The 23,269-nt window shown below is 35.9% G+C and overlaps 1 protein-coding gene across 4 annotated transcripts in view; it reads left to right on the top strand.

Moving 5' to 3' along the window:
* Positions 1-23,269, top strand: part of PTBP2 (polypyrimidine tract binding protein 2) — an 84,131-nt gene that overhangs the window by 18,630 nt on the left and 42,232 nt on the right. For all 4 annotated transcript variants that reach the window (XM_038541248.1, XM_038541247.1, XM_038541246.1 and 1 more), the window contains exon 3: positions 7,949-8,024. In XM_038541248.1, the coding sequence (XP_038397176.1) occupies positions 7,949-8,024 (76 nt within the window). The remainder of the gene's footprint in view (positions 1-7,948; positions 8,025-23,269) is intronic.

The raw sequence follows: 23,269 nt of genomic DNA, 5'->3' as shown, positions 1-23,269 counted from the left end.
TGACCAGATTCAGGTTTAAATTTTAGCAGGGATATTTTGTGGATATTCTCTATGTAATTCCTATTGTATCACAACAGGAGGAATATATTTATTTCTTTGTAGTGATAACATTTATCAGTGGATTTGGGTTTTGTCATTGTGATGTATCCAGTATAGAGTGCTCCAAAATCCTTTTACCTTCGTTTTTTTTTTTTTTTTAAGATTTTATTTATTCAGAAAGAGAGAGAGAAACAGAGACATAGGCAGAGGGAGAAGCAGGCTCCATGCAGGAAGCCCGATATGGGGCTCAGTCCCAGGACTCTGGGATCATGCCCTGATGCTCAACTGCAGAGTCACCCAGGCATCCTCTACCTTCTGGTTTTTATAATGGTTTAAAACGATTTATTAATCATTTAAAATGATTAATAATGACTGCAGTTTCATTGAGCATTGCAAAAATGGTGATATTCTTTTTTACCCCTGCATATTTTAGTTAGATTTTTCTTTTTTTACATCAAATATTTGTCATACTGGAATACCCTTTTTTGTAAAAAACAGGGTAGATTTTGACTTTAAAAACGTTTCCTGATGAGTTGGTACTGTAGCAGCCTCCATTTTAGCCAGTGTGAAGTTTTTGTTGTTAAGAATCATTGTGATGGCAAGGACTTTTACATTAATTTTCCAGTCTTAGGATGATCATTCTTTAAAAAGTCTTTGTTTCATCTAGAGCCAGTGAGAGCTCATAACACAGGTAGCTTTGATACTTACTTGCTTGAAGTAGGATTTCTTGTTCCAGACCTTTTGTTGGCCACTTCTTTAAGAAAATTCTGGTTCCTTTGGGTGGGTAGTCCTTAGAGACCACAATGTGGGTGCCAACGTGCTAATTGTTGTAAGGTTGTTACTACTTCAAAGCTCTTTTAGTAGATTAAGCTAGCAGTGTTTTGAGGGCAGATACTTTGGGCTCATTTGTTATTTCCAGTTCGTACTTTACATTTTTATTCTTCTGATTTTATATTTGTATCTCTTGTACGTTGCATAATTTCGCTTTTAATATTAACAATATTACATATGTATACTAGTTTTTTGAAAAGGAGCATCAATATTATACTGATATTGTAATTACTGACGATAGGTAAAGGTTTCTTTGTGGTTATTTTTGTTCTTACAGTATAATTACAGAATTCCAAAGTTTATTGAGAGATTTCTCTTGTGGTTGTACTACCAAGTTGATAGGTTTAATGGTTTCATTTTGGTTTGGATTTTTAGGGATTCCACCCAAGTGAAAAGTAAAACTCCATTTATAATGATCGTTAAATTCTTATCCACTCTAATTTGCTTTTTCTATCCCATTATAGCTATTTTCATTAATATTTGGTTTATCCTTCTTTATCGAATATAAACATGTGAATTGCTTCCTGCATTCTTTCACCTGGGCAGTGAAAGAGAAAGAGGCAGTGTATTCAGAGTATTAATGCTAAGTGTATCCTGGAAATCACACCATAGCTATACATGGACATTTTTTTTTTTTTTTTGTATTGCTGTATAGAAAGTATATGAGTACCTCTGTTCCCAATAACCTGTCCAATAGAATATATTGTTCAGTGATTGGAGTTTTGCTAGTCTGATATATGAGATGGCACCTTTATTGTATTAATTTGAATGTTTTTATTGTGAGCAAGATAAAAACAGTTTTCAGTTTAATCTTCTGCCTATATATTTTTTTTTAATGGAGTAACTGGTCTTTCTAAATTTTCACAGTAGTCTGTATTTGAAGTTCATAAGTACTTTTTGATCAAAGTTATTTAGAAACTATTTGAAAATTTCATCTGATTAAACTAAAACAATTTAATTTTTTCTATTTTTTTCCCCTCATCAAAATGTCTTACTGTGTTTGAGCAAATATGGTTTGTACAATTCTTCTTTATGGAGTTTATTGAGTTACTCATTACAGAGAGTATGATCTGCTTTTGTGACTTTCCTAGATATTTAAATACAAGGATGAGTTGCACATAACTGAAACATATCAGTTGAAGAATTTAAAAAATCATAGTATACCAATATATTAGAATGCTATGTGAAGCTGTTGGTAAAATGAAGTACATTAGTAGTGTTGAGTTTTTTTCAGAATCTCTTAGCTGTTTTATTAAATGAAAGGAAAGCAGTGTGAAGCAGCATGTATGGTATGATTATGTTTTGTATGAATATTAGAAACATAATTTTTGGAAAAGAATTGTAAATTTAATGATAAATTTTGGACTGAGGAGAATTTTACATTTTCTCTTTTTGGACTTGAATTTTCTAAATATTTGGAATTAATAATGTTATCAATTCTGTTGAATATGCTTATGTATTCTTTTTAATCTCCCTTCTACTCTGCCATGAGTAGTGACTGCCAAGAATTATTTTATCCTTTTCATATGTGATTTTGTCACATGTATATGGCAAAAATGTATTGTTTTGTGTTTTCTTGAGTCTTACAAAATGGTATGCCCATTTTATGTTTTCCATGACTTGTGTTTTAACAATGGTTTTAATTATTAGCCATGTTTTTGTGTATAGTTATATAATACTCATTGTAGTATAATATTAATCTATCTGTTAAAATACCCTGATGTGTCTCTTTTCCTGTTGGAATTCACCTTGGTCATTTACTATTTTTGACTTAAGAACAATGCTGCTCTGAACTTTTTTTTTTTTACTACTTGGTACATGTGTGCAAAAGTTATTGCGAGTATATAAGAATAAAAATTGCTAGGATGTAGAGTATGTTGAACTTTGCAGGGTAGTATAGATTTTTTTCAATGTATCACAGTAGTATATAAGAATTCTTCGTGTTTTAGATTCTCATCAAGAATTGGTCAAGTTTTAAATTCCTTAATATTTGCTATTTTGGTATGTAATATTTTCTTTGGTCTTTTTTTATATTTTCTTAATTACTAATTTATTTTCCCCTAACATGTTTATGACCATTAGTGTTTCTTTTGTGAAATTTTATGAAATACCTATTTGTTTCTTTGCCTAATAAAAATTTGAATTTAACCAGTTACATAGTTTTTTATGTATCATTGTTGCTGATTCTCTATTGGTTATTGCTAATATTCTCTCATAGTTTGTAGCTTTACTTGGCACTTCTTAATGGTGTGTTTTGATGAACAGAACCTGCTAATTTTAATGTATAGAGTTTAATATGGCCACAAATTCCCTGTGCCATCATAATTAAAATTATTTGTGTTCTTTTTCTACCTGTTTGGATCTTTCCCTTGTTCTTATGGCAGTCTTAGCTGTTGATTGTTGGAAATCTTTTTTTTTTTAATTTTTTTATTTATTTATGATAGTCACACAGAGAGAGAGAGGCAGAGACACAGGCAGAGGGAGAAGCAGGCTCCATGCACTGGGAGCCCGACGTGGGATTCGATCCCGGGTCTCCAGGATCGCGCCCTAGGCCAAAGGCAGGCGCTAAACTGCTGCACCACCCAGGGATCCCGATTGTTGGAAATCTTTAAAGCAATCTCTAATAATGGTTTTTAAGTTTTCATCTATTGTTGGGATAGTTTTTTTAATAGAGATTTTGTGTCCACTCTGTAGGAGAATTTATCAGTATTTTTCATGATTCATTTTCTTGTGTTCTAAACTTAAGAAGCCCTTGCATACTCAAATCATGAAGATTATTTCATACATTACAAAAATTTTTAAAGTTATGCATTTTATATTTGTCTCTAATCCATCAGAAAATTATTTTTTGTTTATTGAAGTAGATAGGGATCCAATTTCCTTTTTTTTTTTTCTCCCTGTGTAGAGATAGCTAGTTAAAATTGCAGTGCATTTCTTCACATTATAGGTAAATATGTGTTAGGGTGAAGGCTAAGTTACTGTATTAAATGCAGAACATTGTGGTATAAATAGACAAGTTTATTTTTCATAAGGCAAAGTCCTCTTGGTTTAAGAAAATGGTATCAGTCTGCTCCATCAGGTTATTCACTGGGCCAACTTTCTTTCATCTTGTTGCTTCATTATTTTTTAAGCTTTTGTTTTGTTGTCTGTGTGGTCTGATAATAGATAATTGTACTATCTTGTTTTTTTTTTCCTTTGATTATTCTCAACCTGAGGTTTGTCTGTTCTGTTGTTTTGTTTAAAACTCAGCTTTTGGGGATCCCTGGGTGGCGCAGCGGTTTAGCGCCTGCCTTTGGCCCAGGGCGCGATCCTGGAGACCCGGGATCGAATCCCACGTCAGGCTCCCGGTGCATGGAGCCTGCTTCTCCCTCTGCCTGTGTCTCTACCTCTCTCTCTCTCTCTCTCTCTGTGTGACTATCATAAATAAATAAAAATTTACAAAAAAAAAAAAAAACTCAGCTTTTGTTTTTTATTAATTCTCTTTAGTGTATCATTGCAACCCATATTCTGTATTTTTATTGGTTGTATGAGTTAGTGCTTCTATCTAGAATTGCAAATAACTTGATATTCTGCTGACTTAGTTATGAAGGCTGTTAAATGTACTCTTCTGGCAGCATGTGTGAAATTATTTGAGGATGATAAGGCCACAAATAAAGCATTTTTTAAAACAATAGACAAGACTTGGCCATTCATGAACATAAATTGTAGGAAGGAGAGTGTCCTGCACACTTCATGTCAGAGTAACAGGCTTCTTTTATACTTCAGTAGATCTAAGATATCTCACTCCTCATCTCCAGAATTACATGAATCCACTGGAGAAGGATTTTTGACTCACACAAACATCTAAAATTAAACTGATAAGATGTATTTCAAAAGAAGTCAAGTATACTTTTGAAAAGTGTGGGAGTCTGTTTTTTGAGAACGATGACAATTGTTAATAAAACATTCATTCACTTATTTTGTCAACAATTGTTTGTGAACCCTGTGTTTCGTTGACACTTGGGGATATCGTAGTGAACACTGCTGATGTGAGCCCGGCATGCTGTCTGATAATCACTGTTGGTTTATTATAACACTTAATCCCAAGGATTTTGATGTAAATGTTCTCTCCATATATGAATGAGGAATATTCTAAAGCTTAGAATAGTTAAGAAATTTACTAGGTACTTGGCTGGCAGGTGGAAGCTAAACTATCGGAGCCCCTTTTCTTAATGCCATATTGCATACTTGTCATACAACACAATGAAAATTAGGTTGTTAATCTAATTGTAGTCACATCAACAGACTAAAAAAAGAAGTCACATGATAATAATAGCAGTAGGTGAAGAAAAAGCATTTGGCAGAATCCAACATCAGTTTGTGATAAAAACTAGAAATAGTTTCCAGTTTTAGGAGAACCTCCTCAACCTGGTGAAGAACGTCTACAAAGAAACTAAAACATACTTAATGGTGACAAAATCAGCACTTTCTAAGATTAGGTACAAGGCAAGGATGTTGCCTCTTATCAGTTCCTTTCAACATTCTATTGCAAGTTTTTGCTAATGTGGTAGGGCAAAAAAAAAGGAAATAAAGGGATACAGATCAAAGAGAGAACAAAATTATTGTTCACAGATAACTTGATAGCCTCTGTAGAGAATCTGAAAGAAGTGACAAAAAAATCTGGAATTGATAAGCCAGTATTGCACAGTTGCTTTTCTGTATACCAGGAGTGAAGAAATGCAGTTTGAAATTAAAATCGCAATATTGTTGACAAAAACCCAGAAAATGAAATACCTAGGTATAAATCTAACAAACAAATAGAGAAGATCTGGAGGAGGAAAACTACAAAATTCTGATGAATGAAACCAAAACAACCAACCCAAAACAAATGGAGAGATATTCCATGTTTGTGGATAGGAAGACTCAATATTGTCAAGATGTCAGTTCTAACTTGATCTATAGATTTAATGCAATCCCAGTCAAAATTAGAGCAAGTTGTTTTATGGTTATCAACAAACAGATTCGAAAGTTTCTGAGGAGGGGCAGAAGACCCAGAGTAGCCAAGACAGTATTATTATTTTTTTTTAATAGCCAAGACAGTATTAAAGAAAAAGCTACAGGGGATCCCTGGGTGGCGCAGTGGTTTGGCGCCTGCCTTTGGCCTAGGGCGTGATCCTGGAGACCTGGGATCGAATCCCACATCAGGCTCCCGGTGCATGGAGCCTGCTTCTCCCTCTGCCTGTGTCTCTGCCTCTCTCTCTCTCTCTGTGACTATCATAAATAAATATTAAAAAAAAAATTAATTAAAAAAAAAAAGCTACAGTAATCAAGATAGTGTAGTTTTGGTGAAGAACAAATAGGTCAGTGGAACAGAATAGAGGGCCTAGTATAGAGCCCCCTGTAAATATCAACTTACCTTTGACAAAGGAGCAAATACAATACTGCGGATCAGGTACATTCTCATTAACAAATGCTGCTGGAACAGTTGGACATCACTTACTTGCAAAAGGATGAATCAAGACACTGCTAACATCTTACAAAAAATTAACTCAAGATGTATTAGAAACCTAAATATAAGATGCGAAACTGTAGACCTCTTAGAAGATAATGTAGGAGAAAACCTAGATGACCTTTTTAGTTATAGGTATATTATACCTTTTTAGTTATAACCAAAGACTCAATCCATGAAAAAACAATTGATGTGCTGGACTTAATTAAAATTAAAAGACTCTTGCTCTTATAAAGACATTATCAAGAGAAATAGAAGATGAGCCACAGACTGGAGAAAATATTTGCAGAAGATGTGTCTGATAAAGGACAAAACAGATCAACTCTTAGAACTCAACAGTGAGAAAACCCAATTAAAAAATGGGTCTAAGACTTTAGTAGACACTTCACCCAAGAAGATGTACAGGTGACAAATAAGCACATGGAAAGATGTACCACATCATATGTCATCAAGGAAACGCAAATTAAAACAAGATACTACCACACATGTATCAGAATAGCCAAAATGTAGAACGCTGAAAACCATAAATGCTGACAAGGATGTGAAGCAACAGGAATAGTCATATGTTGTTGATGGGAATGCAGAATGGTATAGTCCCTTTGGAAAATAGTTTGGCAGTTTTATAGAACTAGCTATACTTTTACCAATAATTGTGCACCTTGGTATTTACCTAAAGAAGTTGAAAATTTACACACAAAATCCTGGGCATAATTACGGCAGCCATATTCATAGTTGTCAAAACTTGGGGAGCAAGCAAAACTCTCTCAGTAGATTGAATGAATAACTAAACTGTGGTAAGTCTAGACAGTGGGATATTTTTCAAAAGTTTTTACTTTTGAAATGGGCTTTCAAACCATGAAAAGATTGAGGCACCTTAAGTCTATGTTACTAAGGGAAAGGAGCCATTCTGAGAAGGCTACATACTGTATGTATGGAACTATATGCCATCCTGGAAAAGGCAAAACTATAGAGACAGTACAAAGATCAGGTTGGGAGAAGGATGAATAAAGCAGAGAATAGAGTTTTTCAGGACAGTGGAAAATATTGTATACAACATTCTAATGCTAGAAATATGTCATTATACATTTGTTCAAACCCATTGAATGTACAACATCAAGAGTGAACCCTCAGGTAAACTGGATTTTCAGTGACTATGATGTGTCAACGCAAGTTGATCCTTGGTAATAACTGTACGACTGTGCCAGGAGGTTTTGATAATGAGGGATACAATGTATGAGTGAGGGCGGGGAGTACATAGAAATCTCTGTTGCCACCTTCTCATTTTTATTATAAACCTAAAACTGCTCTTAAAATATTTAAAAAAATATTTTATTGTTGCTGGTGAACCAATGGTTAGGCTCACCTAACCTATTTCAAGGAAAGAAGGAAAAACTGTTGGCTTTGTGGAAAAGGGGAGAGATTGACATAATGGAGTTAATTTTCTTTTTTAGGGTTAAAAATTTTAAACTATTCCTAATAGTGTAACACCTGACATTTGTTTTTCAGTGAATATTTGAAAAACAGATAAGTGACCTATTTATATTTTTAAAATTAAAAATGTCTGATGGTAATATGTTTTGTTTTTTACAGAGAGGATCTGACGAACTACTCTCAGGCAGTGTTCTCAGTAGTCCAAACTCTAATATGAGCAGCATGGTGGTTACAGGTAAGTGTTTCTCTGTTAACAATGCTTAATTATTTGCCATTAAAATGTCAAAACTAAAATTTAGTCTTTTATAGAAATTTAGCCTTTTATAATTTATGTTAAGTGTTTTAAGTGTTTCTGTTTAAACACTACAGAAATTTTACTAGAGTATATATGGGTCAAGTAAAAAACCTGAACTTGGTGACTTCTTTGGGCAACTACCTGAGTCTGATTGCCATTTTTTTATCACAAAAATATAACTCTTTCTTTTATATTCTAAGTCCCCTCATTCTTGTTCCTTTTGTACTTTTGTTTTTAGTTTTTGTGTTTATGTCTTAGTATATATTTTAACATAGTACTGCCTCCGAGTCTTGGAACATATCCAAGACTCGGAGTGGATGCCTGAAACTGCAGGTGGTACAAAAACCTAAATCTACTACACTTTTTCCTATATATACATACCTGTGATAAAGCTTGGTTTGTATATTAGGCACATGAAGAGATTAACCAACGACTAAAAATGAACGGTAATAACAATATACTGTAATTAAAGCGTACTCATCCTTTGTCATCTTGTGATGTGGGATGATAAAATGTCTGTGATAAGATGAAATGAGGTGAATGATGTAGACATTGTGATACAGTGTTAAGCTACAGTATTTTCGAAGGAGGATCATCTGCTTCTGGACTATGGTTGACAACTGGTAACTGAAACTATGGAAAGCAAAATTGCATATAAAGGGAATTACTATGTTTTTGTATTCTATATCCCACAAACCCTAAAGTCCAATTAAATAAAAATCAAAAGATTCAGCTGCACAGTTGTCTTTTTGTGTACTTTCAACCTTTTTTCTTTGCTGTGACAATATTTTAATTATTTGAATTGAGTTCCATAATGTTATCTCCATATTATCTTCATACTTAGGGTATTTTTCTTAAATTGTGTATGTCTGAAATAAGACAATAAATTGTCGGTTGTTTGTAATGTCCATCTAAACAAATACAAAACAAATTTTTAGGCCCTAGTTTTATGGGCACAATTTTGAATCTGATGATGATGAGGAGGAGGAGAAGACAACTGAATTAGTTTGGCTTATAATCTTGCATTTTACATTTTTTACCTAAAACCTTTTTGCTTTTTTCTAAACCCTTTCCTGACTGACTTGCTTGAGGTAGTAAAAGGATTGTAAAAGACTAGAACCACTTTGATTTGCTTCAGATAGCTATTGCTTATGTATATATACACCTTGGTGCACACGTACACATGCCTAGCAGTTCAGTTAAATAAAAACTATAATGAAGTATTTACCAAATATAGTCATAGTGATGTGAAATTGAATTTGCCTGCAGATAATTATTATTGATTTTTCATGATTACAAAGCAAAATCACTAGATCATGATTTTGATAGCCAAAGTATGGTGTACAAATAATTAAAGTGGTCAGATGTCTGTAACGCTGCTTTGCTAGTTTCATTTTTAAAAACAATATATATAGTATGAATAGTTGAAACATTTAAAAAATTAATACATATTGCTATGACAGAATAACTGATAGCAGCCTTTCCTTCCCCTGATATGTCCTCCAATATAAAAAAAATATGAAGCTGTATCAAATATATTGGATAGCTGTTGCCTGGGATTGATGAATAGGCAGTACTAGATAATGATCCCTGAGAAAAGGGAAATACACGAAGTGAATCCCATTTTCATTTTGGCTCTCTGCCTTGGAGTGCCCTATTAAAACACTGGGCAGTTAAAAAAAGTAGAATCTTTTAAAAAATATTTTATTTATTCATGAGAGACAGAGAGAGAGAGAGGCAGAGACATAGGCAGAGGGAGAAGCAGGCTCCCAATGCGGTACTCGATCCCAGGGACTCCAGGAACATGCCCTGGGCCAAAGGGCTCAGACCCTCAACTGCTGAGCCACCCAGGAGTCCCGAAAAGTAGATATTAAACTAACATCAAAACACTAAACTAGTATGTAAATGTAAATTGGTAAAGAAAAATCCTTTGTACTAATCACTAGCTATGTGAGGTCATGAGCATTTGAAATGTGCTGTTCCTAACTGAGGTGTATGTATGTGTGGAACATGTGTGTTTCAAAGACCGTATCAAAAGTAGAAAGAATGCAAGATACTTCATTTTTTAAAATACTGATTGTTGATGCAGTAATATTTTAGATACAGCAAACTGAAATATATTATTAAAATTTTAATTCTTTTTACTTTTTGATGTAGTTAATAGAATATTAAAATTATGTGACTTGCAGAACATTTCTTTTGGATATTACTAATCTAAGAATTAAGAGGCAAAGGTTGTCAGACTGGATTAAAAAGCAAGGCCTAACTGCACTACCTCTTGCTAGAGTCCATCTGAGGGAGAAGGATATAGACTGAAAACAAAAAGGACAGAAAGTAATAATCTATGCAGACGACAAGCACAAAAAAGTTAATCTGATTATTGTAGCTTCAGACAGAATTCAAGACAAGGATTGTTACTAATATTAAAACATTTCATAGTGTTAAAGGGTTAATCTATTGGAAAACATTTATATAACAGTAATAACAGAGCCTCAGAGTTCATTAAATATGTAAAACTAAAGAGAGAAACAAATCTATAATCATTATTGGATATTTTAACAGTAATTGATTTAACAGTAATTGATAGGACAGTTAGATCTTTAAATACACAGAGGATTTGAACAATGGTATTCTTCAGCTGGGCTTTAACTCATATTCAGGAAACTATACCTTGCCTGCAGAATAACTTTTCAAGTGTACATAGCATCACGGTAGACTGACTTTATATCAGGACATAAAATAACTCCCTGGATTTCAAATGGCTGAAAGCCCATATATCTAATTATAGTGGAATTTAAGTAGAAATCAAAAACAGTAAGAAATCTAGGAAATGACCAAATATTTAGAAATTGAACTGCATAATTCTGAACAATGTGTAAATTAAGGAAGATATAAGGGAATATTTTTCTGATTGAATAAAAGTGAAAATATATCAAAATTTGATGGCTGTAATGCAAGAAAATACATTAGGGGAAAATGTGTCTTCCTATATCCGTGTATTAGAAGATGCTTATATTAGAAAAAAAGTTTACTCCTATCAAGAAAAGAAAACTACAATGCCAGTATCAGGAATGAAAGTAGAGGAACCACTACAGATCGGAAAACTGTAATGCCAGTATCAGGAAGCAGAGGTACCACTATAGATCCTACAGAATGTTAATGGGGAAAATGAGACAATGTTACAAACAGCAAGCAGTAATGCCAATAGTTTCACCAACTTAGGTGAAATAGACAAAATCCTTCATAAACCTAATTAACCAAAACTGACCTAAACTATTACTCCATAAAATACAGATTATGTCTGTGTCCATTATAAAAATCAGATTTATAATTTTTTCCACAAAGATTACTCTAGGTATAGGTGATTTCACTCACAGGTGATTTTACTCCGGTATATGAAGCTTCAGAGTATGAAATAATAGCCATATTCAATATACTTTTTTAGAAATTAGAGAAGCAAGGAATACTCCAAATTCACGTTATGATCCTGCTATAATTGATACCAAAACCTAACAAAGATGTAAGAAATCAAGATTTCAAACTAATATTTTTCATTAACATAAATGCAGATATTCTTAACAAAATGTTAGCAGATCATCTAACAATATATGAATGATAATTCATGATTATTAATTGAAGCTTACCCAAGGATTATAAGGTATATTTAGAAATTGAACTGCATAATTCTGAACAACACATAAAGAAGATAAAAGGGTAACTTTCTGACTGAATGAAAGTGAAAAGGGTAACTTTCTGACTGAATGAAAGTGAAAAGGGTAACTTTCTGACTGAATGAAAGTGAAAATATATCAGTCTAATTTATAATAATAGAATGAAGGAGAAAAAAATCATTTTAATAGAAGGAAAAAAAGCATTTGATAAAATACAACATTCATACATGATAAAAATCTTCCAGAAGCTAGCAAGAATAAAGGAACTTTCACAACGTGAATAAGGTGCACCTTATCAAAGAGACTAAAACAATTCCATTCTTTTATGGTAAAATATTGAATATTTTCTCTTGAAAAACAGGAATGAAGTAAGGATATCTGTTTTCACAATTTTTCCAGCTTCTTGCTTGTATTAGGGCAAGTAGAATAAAATACAAAACTTAAAATGGAAGAAATAAAACTATCTTATTCACAACATGGTTTTCATTTTTTTGGAAATTGAATTATTTTATAGAATTACAAGTATAGATGTTTCTGGCAGTTCACAATATTTCATACGGTATTTGGTTGCTATACTTAAATATCTGACTTTGTACAAACCTGCTTTTCAGCTCTTTATTTGCTATGTAATTTTTTAAAATTTAAATTCAACTAATGTAAGTTAGTTAACTTACGGCGTAGTATTAGTTTCAGGAGAATTTAGTGATGGATTCATTACTTACATTTAACACCATCTCAGTAAGTGTCCTCTTTAATACCCATCACCCATTTGGCTCATCCCTCCACGCTCTTAACCCTCCCGCAACCCTCAGTTTGTTCTCTTATATAGTCTTCTGTGATTTGCCTTCCTCTCTGTTTTTATCTTATTTTTTTCCTTCCCTTTCCCTGTGTTCATCTACTTTGTTTCTTAAATTCCACATATGAATGACATCATAGGATATTTGTCTTTCTCTGACTTACTTCACTTAGCATAGTATACTCTAGTTCCACCCATGTTACGTCAACATGATTTTTAAAATAAACCGACAGAAATCTATAAAATGTTTTGTAAAACTAATCATTGAATGGTTACATGATACAAATTCAATATATAAAAATTGCTTCCTGATATTATTAGCAAATTATTGAAAAATGAAATTTAAAAAAGTCCATTTACAAAAATATGCGAGACAGAATATCAGAGAGTAAGTGTAACAAATAATGTGGGAGACATGTACACCAGTAACTATACAGGACACAAAGAAATATTAGAGACCTAAATGAGAAAGAAACCATGTTCATGAATTAAAAGGCTCAGTATGTTAAAATGTCATTTTCCCCTAAATTGGATGGAATTAAATCTGTGTCAGTGAAACTCAACAGGCTTTTTTTTTTTATTTTTTTTTTTTTTTTTATTTATGATAGTCACAGAGAGAGAGAGAGAGGCAGAGACACAGGCAGAGGGAGAAGCAGGCTCCATGCACCGGGAGCCCGATGTGGGATTCGATCCCGGGTCTCCAGGATCGCGCCCTGGGCCAAAGGCAGGCGCCAAACCGCTGCGCCACCCAGGGATCCCTCAACAGGCTTTTAAAATGAAATTGACAAGTTGGTTCTAAAATTTAGAATTAGATGTGGAAATTAAAAAGGACCTAGATATAAGCTAAAATCATTTTCCAAAAGAAAAAAAAATCACAACTGATTTCAAGATTCACTGTAAACTTGTAGTAATCAAACAGTTTAACATTAGCAAGATTAGTTTTTATAGAATAGTGTACAGAAATAAACTACAGTTAAGGTCAGCTGATTACTTACAAAGGTGTCTTGGTCATTCAGTTGTGGAAATGGTGCCAGAAAACAGTTGAAAATAGATATGAGAAAAAGGAACTCAAACTACTTAATATTGTACAGAAATATTAGATGGATATATACCTAAACCTAAAAAATATATAACACTTTTTAAAAAATTACATTATATATCACAAACTTGAGGTAAATGATTTTTTTAGAGAAGACACAAACTACCCATAAAGGAATAGTTTATAAACTAGACATTTCACCTAAATTTTAAAAATTCTCATCAAAAGACGTTAAGACCATGAAAGCCAAATCACAAATTGGGAAAAGATGCTAATACTCACATATTAATACATATATCTAACAAAGGACTTGTATGCAGATTATATACAGAATTCTTTGAAAAAATTCTTTCACATCTATAATTACAAACAGCATAATTTTTTTGAAATAGGTGAAAGAACATATGAATAGCTGATAATAAGCACATGAAAATATGTATTAGTCATCAAGAAAACACGGGTTATAACTGCTGTGAGATATGTCACACCAACCAGAATTTAGGCTCACATTAAACAGATTGGCAACATAAGCGTTGATGAGGATGTAGAGAGACTGGAACAACTCACCATGGCTGGTAAAAATATAAAATAGTTTGAAAAACAACTTGGCAGTATCTTATAAAGTTAAGCAGCCTATGACCCAGTACTTCTACATCAAGGTTTTCTACCTAGTGAAAAAGACTTGTGCAGCCTATGACCCAGTACTTCTACATCAAGGTTTTCTACCTAGTGAAAAAGACTTGTGCAAATATGCATATAAAAAAATTTATTCATGATAATCCCAAACTTGAAATTATCCAAATGTCTGTCAGTAGAAAAATGGGTCAATGAATTCTAATCATGCAGTAGATTAGTAATTAGTGACAAAAGAATGACTATTATACAAAAACATGAGTGAATATTAAGACAATATATGAAGCAAAAGAAGCCATACCCAAGTGAATACTCAACTGATTCCGTTTTTTACAAAGTTAAAGAACAGATAATTTTTAGTAAAGAAACCAAAATAATGGTGGCCTGTGGGTGTTGGGATTAACAGCAAGTACAAGGTAATTCTCTGGGGTATTGGACATACCCCATATCAATTAACAAAGTTGTACAGTCTAAAAGTGGTTTGAAACTGGGAAAGGCTACCACCTCTGGGAACCATGAACTACCCCAGTTTTATTTTGCTGGAATGTGAAGTAAGAGAGGAGGGAATGACTAAAGTTGAACCCTGATAGGTTGGGGTTTGGATATAGGATTTGATTTGCTGAGGAGCTTGGACTTTACCAGATTTACATATTAGAAAGGATTTTCTATTTTGTGGGGGTCACAGCTATATATAGGACAGTTAAACACTTTCCAATAATATGCTCCAGAGATACTAAGGTGTTCTGAATTTTAGGTTCTTAGAATATGAAGGAAATGTTGTATCAAGAAATTAGGGGGTCCCTGGGTGGCGCAGCGGTTTGGCACCTGCCTTTGGCCCAGGGCGCGATCCTGGAGACCCGGGATAGAATCCCACGTCGGGCTCCCGGTGCATGGAGCCTGCTTCTCCCTCTGCCTATGTCTCTGCCTCTCTCTCTCTCTCTCTCTGACTATCATAAATAAATAAAAATTAAAAAAAAAAAAAGAAATTAGAACTTCTGAGTTACTTGGAAATAGATTAGTTTGGGAGAAGTATTAGTTTGGGCTTAGAATCACTGGGTTGATGGATGATAGTCCCATTAACAAAGGGAAAATAGTGGAAAAGGAGATTTATTTTCAGTGGAAAGAATTATCTGTTAAAAGTATGTTTAAGAATAATGTACTTTATGACTGAAGAATGAATTGAATCTTTTGGAAATGGAATAAAAATCCTTAAAGTGTTGTTTTCACATAAGAAATTTACATTTAACTTATTTTATCTTTTTTTTTTTTTTTTTTTTTTTTTTTTTTTTTTTTAAGTATTCAACTTCTTATTTTTATTTTTATTTTATTTTATTTTATTTTTTTATTTATTTATTTATTTATTTTTATTGGTGTTCAATTTACTAACATACAGAATAACACCCAGTGCCCGTCACCCATTCACTCCCACCCCCCGCCCTCCTCCCCTTCTACCACCCCTAGTTCGTTTCCCAGAGTTAGCAGTCTTTACGTTCTGTCTCCCTTTCTGATATTTCCCACACATTTCTTCTCCCTTCCCTTATTTTCCCTTTCACTATTATTTATATTCCCCAAATGAATGAGAACATATAATGTTTGTCCTTCTCCGACTGACTTACTTCACTCAGCATAATACCCTCCAGTTCCATCCACGTTGAAGCAAATGGTGGGTATTTGTCATTTCTAATAGCTGAGTAATATTCCATTGTATACATAAACCACATCTTCTTGATCCATTCATCTTTCGTTGGACACCGAGGCTCCTTCCACAGTTTGGCTATCGTGGCCATTGCTGCTAGAAACATCGGGGTGCAGGTGTCCCGGCGTTTCATTGCATTTGTATCTTTGGGGTAAATCCCCAACAGTGCAATTGCTGGGTCGTAGGGCAGGTCTATTTTTAACTGTTTGAGGAACCTCCACACAGTTTTCCAGAGTGGCTGCACCAGTTCACAGTCCCACCAACAGTGTAAGAGGGTTCCCTTTTCTCCGCATCCTCTCCAACATTTGTTGTTTCCTGCCTTGTTAATTTTCCCCATTCTCACTGGTGTGAGGTGGTATCTCATTGTAGTTTTGATTTGTATTTCCCTGATGGCAAGTGATGCAGAGCATTTTCTCATATGCATGTTGGCCATGTCTATGTCTTCCTCTGTGAGATTTCTCTTCATGTCTTTTGCCCATTTCATGATTGGATTGTTTGTTTCTTTGGTGTTGAGTTTAATAAGTTCTTTATAGATCTTGGAAACTAGCCCTTTATCTGATATGTCATTTGCAAATATCTTCTCCCATTCTGTAGGTTGTCTTTGAGTTTTGTTGACTGTATCCTTTGCTGTGCAAAAGCTTCTTATCTTGATGAAGTCCCAATAGTTCATTTTTGCTTTTGTTTCTTTTGCCTTCGTGGATGTATCTTGCAAGAAGTTACTATGGCCGAGTTCAAAAAGGGTGTTGCCTGTGTTCTTCTCTAGGATTTTGATGGAATCTTGTCTCACATTTAGATCTTTCATCCATTTTGAGTTTATCTTTGTGTATGGTGAAAGAGAGTGGTCTAGTTTCATTCTTCTGCATGTGGATGTCCAATTTTCCCAGCACCATTTATTGAAGAGACTGTCTTTCTTCCAATGGATAGTCTTTCCTCCTTTATCGAATATTAGTTGCCCATAAAGTTCAGGGTCCACTTCTGGATTCTCTATTCTGTTCCACTGATCTATGTGTCTGTTTTTGTGCCAGTACCACGCTGTCTTGATGACCACAGCTTTGTAGTACAACCTGAAATCTGGCATTGTGATGCCCCCAGATATGGTTTTCTTTTTTAAAATTCCCCTGGCTATTCGGGGTCTTTTCTGATTCCACACAAATCTTAAAATAATTTGTTCTAACTCTCTGAAGAAAGTCCATGGTATTTTGATAGGGATTGCATTAAACGTGTATATTGCCCTGGGTAGCATTGACATTTTCACAATATTAATTCTGCCAATCCATGAGCATGGAATATTTTTCCATCTCTTTGTGTCTTCCTCAATTTCTTTCAGAAGTGTTCTATAGTTTTGAGGGTATAGATCCTTTACATCTTTGGTGAGGTTTATTCCTAGGTATCTTATGTTTTTGGGTGCAATTGTAAATGGGATTGACTCCTTAATTTCTCTTTCTTCAGTCTCATTGTTAGTGTATAGAAATGCCACTGACTTCTGGGCATTGATTTTGTATCCTGCCACGCTACCGAATTGCTGTATGAGTTCTAGCAATCTTGGGGTGGAGACTTTTGGGTTTTCTATGTAGAGTATCATGTCATCGGCGAAGAGGGAGAGTTTGACTTCTTCTTTGCCAATTTGAATGCCTTTAATGTCTTTTTGTTGTCTGATTGCTGAGGCTAGGACTTCCAGTACTATGTTGAACAGCAGTGGTGAGAGTGGACATCCCTGTCTTGTTCCTGATCTTAGGGGAAAGGCTCCTAGTGCTTCCCCATTGAGAATGATATTTGCTGTGGGCTTTTCATAGATGGCTTTTAAGATGTCGAGGAATGTTCCCTCTATCCCTACACTCTGAAGAGTTTTGATCAGGAATGGATGCTGTATTTTGTCAAATGCTTTCTCTGCATCCAATGAGAGGATCATATGGTTCTTGGTTTTTCTCTTGCTGATATGATGAATCACATTGATTGTTTTACGGGTGTTGAACCAGCCTTGTGTCCCAGGGATAAATCCTACTTGGTCATGGTGAATAATTTTCTTAATGTACTGTTGGATCCTATTGGCCAGTATCTTGTTGAGAATTTTTGCATCCATGTTCATCAGGGATATTGGTCTGTAATTCTCCTTTTTGGCGGGGTCTTTGTCTGGCTTTGGAATTAAGGTGATGCTGGCTTCATAGAACGAATTTGGAAGTACTCCATCTCTTTCTATCTTTCCAAACAGCTTTAGGAGAATAGGTATGGTTTCTTCTTTAAACGTTTGATAAAATTCCCCTGGGAAGCCATCTGGCCCTGGACTCTTGTGTCTTGGGAGGTTTTTGATGACTGCTTCAATTTCCTCCCTGGTTATTGGTCTGTTCAGGTTTTCTATTTCTTCCTGTTCCAGTTTTGGTAGTTTGTGGCTTTCCAGGAATGCGTCCATTTCTTCCAGATTGCCTAATTTATTGGCGTATAGCTGTTCATAATATGTTTTTAAAATCGTTTGTATTTCCTTGGTGTTGGTAGTGATCTCTCCTTTCTCATTCATGATTTTATTAATTTGAGTCTTCTCTCTCTTCTTTTTAATAAGGCTGGCTAATGGTTTATCTATCTTGTTAATTCTTTCAAAGAACCAACTCCTGGTTCTGTTGATCTGTTCCACAGTTCTTCTGGTCTCGATTTCGTTGAGTTCTGCTCGAATCTTTATTAACTCCCTTCTTCTCTTGGGTGTAGGATCTATTTGCTGTTTTTTCTCTAGCTCCTTTATGTGTAAGGTGAGCTTTTGTATTTGAGTTCTTTCCAGTTTTTGAATGGATGCTTGTATTGCGATGTATTTCCCCCTTAGGACTGCTTTTGCTGCATCCCAAAGATTTTGAACGGTTGTATCTTCATTCTCATTAGTTTCCATGAATCTTTTTAATTCTTCCTTAATTTCCTGGTTGACCCTTTTATCTTTTAGCAGGATGGTCCTTAACCTCCACGTGTTTGAGGTCCTTCCAAACTTCTTGTTGTGATTTAGTTCTAATTTCAAGGCATTATGGTCTGAGAATATGCAGGGGACAATCCCAATCTTTTGGTATCGGTTCAGACCCGATTTGTGACCCAATATGTGGTCTATTCTGGAGAAAGTTCCATGTGCGCTTGAGAAGAATGTGTATTCAGTTGAGTTTGGATGTAAAGTTCTGTAGATATCTGTGAAATCCATCTGGTCCAGTGTATCATTTAAAGCTCTCGTTTCTTTGGAGATGTTTTGCTTAGAAGACCTATCGAGTATAGAAAGAGCTAGATTGAAGTCACCAAGTATAAGTGTATTATTATCTAAGTATTTCTTCACTTTGGTTAATAATTGATTTATATATTTGGCAGCTCCCACATTCGGAGCATATATATTGAGGATTGTTAAGTCCTCTTGTTGAATAGATCCTTTAAGTATGATATAGTGTCCCTCTTCATCTCTCACTACAGTCTTTGGGGTAAATTTTAGTTTATCTGATATAAGGATGGCTACCCCTGCTTTCTTTTGAGGACCATTCGAATGGTAAATGGTTCTCCAACCTTTTATTTTCAGGCTGTAGGTGTCCTTCTGTCTAAAATGAGTCTCTTGTAGACAGCAAATAGATGGGTCCTGCTTTTTTATCCAGTCTGAAACCCTGCGCCTTTTGATGGGGTCATTAAGCCCGTTCACATTCAGAGTTACTATTGAGAGATATGAGTTTAGTGTCATCATGATATCTATTCAGTCTTTGTTTTTGTGGACTATTCCACTGAACTTCTTCTTAAAGGGGAATTTTAAGAGTCCCCCTTAAAATTTCTTGCAGAGCTGGTTTGGAGGTCACATATTCTTTTAGTTGCTGCCTGTCTTGGAAGCTCTTTATCTCTCCTTCCATTTTGAATGAGAGCCTTGCTGGATAAAGTATTCTTGGTTGCATGTTCTTCTCCTTTAGGACCCTGAATATATCCTGCCAGCCCTTTCTGGCCTGCCAGGTCTCTGTGGAGAGGTCTGCTGTTACCCTAATACTCCTCCCCATAAAAGTCAGGGATTTCTTGTCTCTTGCTGCTTTAAGGATCTTCTCCTTATCTTTGGAATTTGCAAGCTTCACAATTAAATGTCGAGGTGTTGAACGGTTTTTATTGATTTTAGGGGGGGATCTCTCTATTTCCTGGATCTGAATGCCTGTTTCCCTTCCCAGATTAGGAAAGTTTTCAGCTAGAATTTGTTCAAATACATATTCTGGCCCTCTGTCCCTTTCGGCGCCCTCGGGAACCCCAATTAAACGTAGGTTTTTCTTCCTCAGGCTGTCGTTTATTTCCCTTAATCTATCTTCATGGTCTTTTAATTGTTTGTCTCTTTTTTCCTCAGTTTCCCTCTTTGCTATCAACTTGTCTTCTATGTCACTCACTCGTTCTTCCACCTCGTTAACCCTCGTCGTTAGGACTTCTAGTTTGGATTGCATCTCATTCAATTGATTTTTAATTTCTGCCTGATTAGCTCTAAATTCTGCAGTCATGAAGTCTCTTGAGTCCTTTATACTTTTTTCTAGAGCCACCAGTAGCTGAATAATAGTGCTTCTGAATTGGCTTTCTGACATTGAATTGTAATCCAGATTTTGTAACTCTGTGGGAGAGAGGACTGTTTCTGATTCTTTCTTTTGAGGTGAGGTTTTCCTTCTAGTCATTTTGCTCAGTGCAGAGTGGCCAAAAGCAAATTGTATTGGGAAAAAGAGAAAAAGAGAGGAGAGAAAGAAGGAAAGAAAAGAGAAAGAGAAGAAAAAAAAAAAAGGGAAGAAAAAGAGAAAAAAAACGGAAAAAAAAAAGAAGAAAAAGAGAAAGAAAAAGAAAGGAGAAAAAAGGGGGTGGGGGAAGGAAACAAATCAAAAAGCAAAACAAAACAAAAACAAAACAAAACAAAACAAAACAAAAACAAAACAAAAAAAAAAAGAACCACCGGGGAGTATCTTCTGATTCTGTGTTCTTTAAGACCCTTGGCTTCTCCTGGAAGTTGTCAGTCTAGCTGATCTTCTGGGGGAGGGGCCTGTTGTGCTGATTTTCAGGTGTTAGCAGTTGGGGGAGCTGCTGTGCCCCTGCCTGGTGCAGGGCTCGGTGGGGGTTGTTTACCCCGTGAGGCCGCAGGAGGAACAGCCCCAGTGGCGGGGCAGCTCTGGAGCCCTGGATTCAGCTCCGGCAGGAACTCCGTCTGCAGGGCCTGGAGGCTCCGGGGCGGGGCCGCTGATGTGCTCAGCTGGGGCAGGAGCGTCCTCGCTGTCCTGGGCCCTCCCGGCCTCTGCCTGTCCCGGGGGAGGCGGGATCCTGGGCTGTGTCCCGGCGCCCTGTGCTCCGGGGCCTGCGCTGTTGGATTCGCGCTCCCGGGCCGCGCAGCCCCCTCCGCGGAGCCGCCGCCCGAGCCCCTCCGAGCTGCTCCTGGAACCGCGCAGGCCCCTCTGCACGGAGCCTCTTCCTCTGCCCGAGCCCCTCCGAGCTGCTCCCGGGGCCGCGCAGCCCCCTCCGCGGAGCTGCCGCCCGAGCCCCTCCGAGCTGCTCCGGGTCCCGCCGGGTCCCGCCGTGCGCGCTGCAGCCCTTAGGGAGCTCGGCGCACTCTCCTGGGCGCGCAGTTGCTGTTACTGTCCCGGGGAGCCCGAGGAGATCCTCGCCCTCCTGGGTCCTGCTCCAACTCCCCGCGAGCCCCTTTCCGCCCGGGAAGGTCGGTGCAGCTCCTGCTCCTCCGGGACGGGGCTCTCCTGTCCTGGGGACACTCGCCCCGGCCTCAGCCCGGCTCCTCGCGGGGCCCCTCCCCCTCGGAGGCCTTTGTTCCTTTACTTCTTTTTCCCCGTCTTCCTACCTTGATAGATGCGCGAACTCTTCTCACTGTTGCATTCCAGCTGGTCTCTCTTTAAATCTCAGGCCGAATTCATAGATTTTCAGGATAATTTGAAGGTTTTCTAGGTAGTTTGGTGGAGACAGGTGATTTGGAGACCCTACTCTTCCGCCATCTTGCTCCTCCCCCCTACATTTAACTTATTTTATCTTTATTCACAGTGGATACTCACTGAGTTTTAAGATTTTTTTTCCCCCTTAACATAGAGAGGTGAGATTCTGTGTATGTTTTCACAGACCCCAATATTAATATTGTTGCTTATAAGAGCAGATAGCATAAAATACCTTTAAAAACCAGTGATTATACTTGCCTGGAAAAATATGCCACTGTCATCCAGGTGTCTCAAAAAGGTACTTTTACAGACTGTATTACAAGGAAACTTTTATGGTTATCAGATACAGAACAAGATTTCATATATTCCAGCTATATCCAAAATGCTTCCTCAAATTCACTTTACTATAGAATTCGGTTTCTAAAAGCATCTATCTCAACAGCCTTTTCCCTTATCTGTCCAGACAGACTTTCTTTTAAAATATATACCTGTTTTTTTGTGTCAAAGAAAAAAATAATTTTAATAGTGAGAAAAGTTAATACTGTTAGAACCTTAGTCTCAGGTAAGTATCTACTAAGTCAGTGCATTAAGATTATTTTGTAATGCATTAGTTCCTTCAGAAATAAAAGTGAAACATTTCAAAACAACTAGCTCCAACTAGTATTGGGGTTGGATTATTTGAAAGGAGTTTTTAACTATTTGTCAGTGGGGAGGAACCTTGACAGCTGTAAAATTTTTGAGTCATTTCTTAATAGCTTTGGATATGGAATATTCCTCTAAGGTATATATGTTTCTGCCAGTGTTGCTAATTGTTATTCTGTCATAGACTTATTATTGCTAAAAGTAATATTTTTACGTGAAAGAACTGAAATCATTCCAAGGATTCTGTTTGATATAGGTTAACCAGAACTCTTTGGGATTTTCATTTTAACTTTTATGTAAAGACATTTTTATATAATGTCATTTCATTTTGTTATAATGCTTTGAGAATTTTCCAGCACATGAGACTTCTAGTTTAGTCTAGGCTTCTATTTTCTCTAGCTCATCTGTAAGGTACTTTTGGCAAGTAGGCTGTACAGCTGCTTAAAAATGTAGTTACAGCATCCAGTTTTTACAATAAGCCTAAGATTTATTTATTTTGTTTTTATTTTTATTTTATTTTATTTTATTTTTTTGTGGTAGCTGTTGGTCTTGACTAAACAACTGTCAGAATAACAGAAATATCTTTCTGTATATACCTGCATTTCTGGTTAACCCTTCTTTGGAATTTCTATTTTCCCAGATAGGAAAGTAAGGTGTACAAACATGTATTTTTAAACTCCGATTCTTTTTATGTTTTAGTTGTCTACAGCCAGCAGCTTCTTTAACTTTATGCTTTGCCCTGAAATCTAACTTAAAACTGCTTGGAGTTGAAACCACTTTTCTACTCAGTTTCACATTTGATAAAGGAAGCTAGCATTAC

This window comes from Canis lupus, chromosome 6, assembly GCF_011100685.1.
Source record: "Canis lupus familiaris isolate Mischka breed German Shepherd chromosome 6, alternate assembly UU_Cfam_GSD_1.0, whole genome shotgun sequence".
NCBI classification, from domain to species: domain Eukaryota; kingdom Metazoa; phylum Chordata; class Mammalia; order Carnivora; family Canidae; genus Canis; species Canis lupus.
The sequence above is the reverse complement of the archived record's forward strand: the minus strand, read 5'-3'. Positions and strand labels throughout refer to the sequence as shown.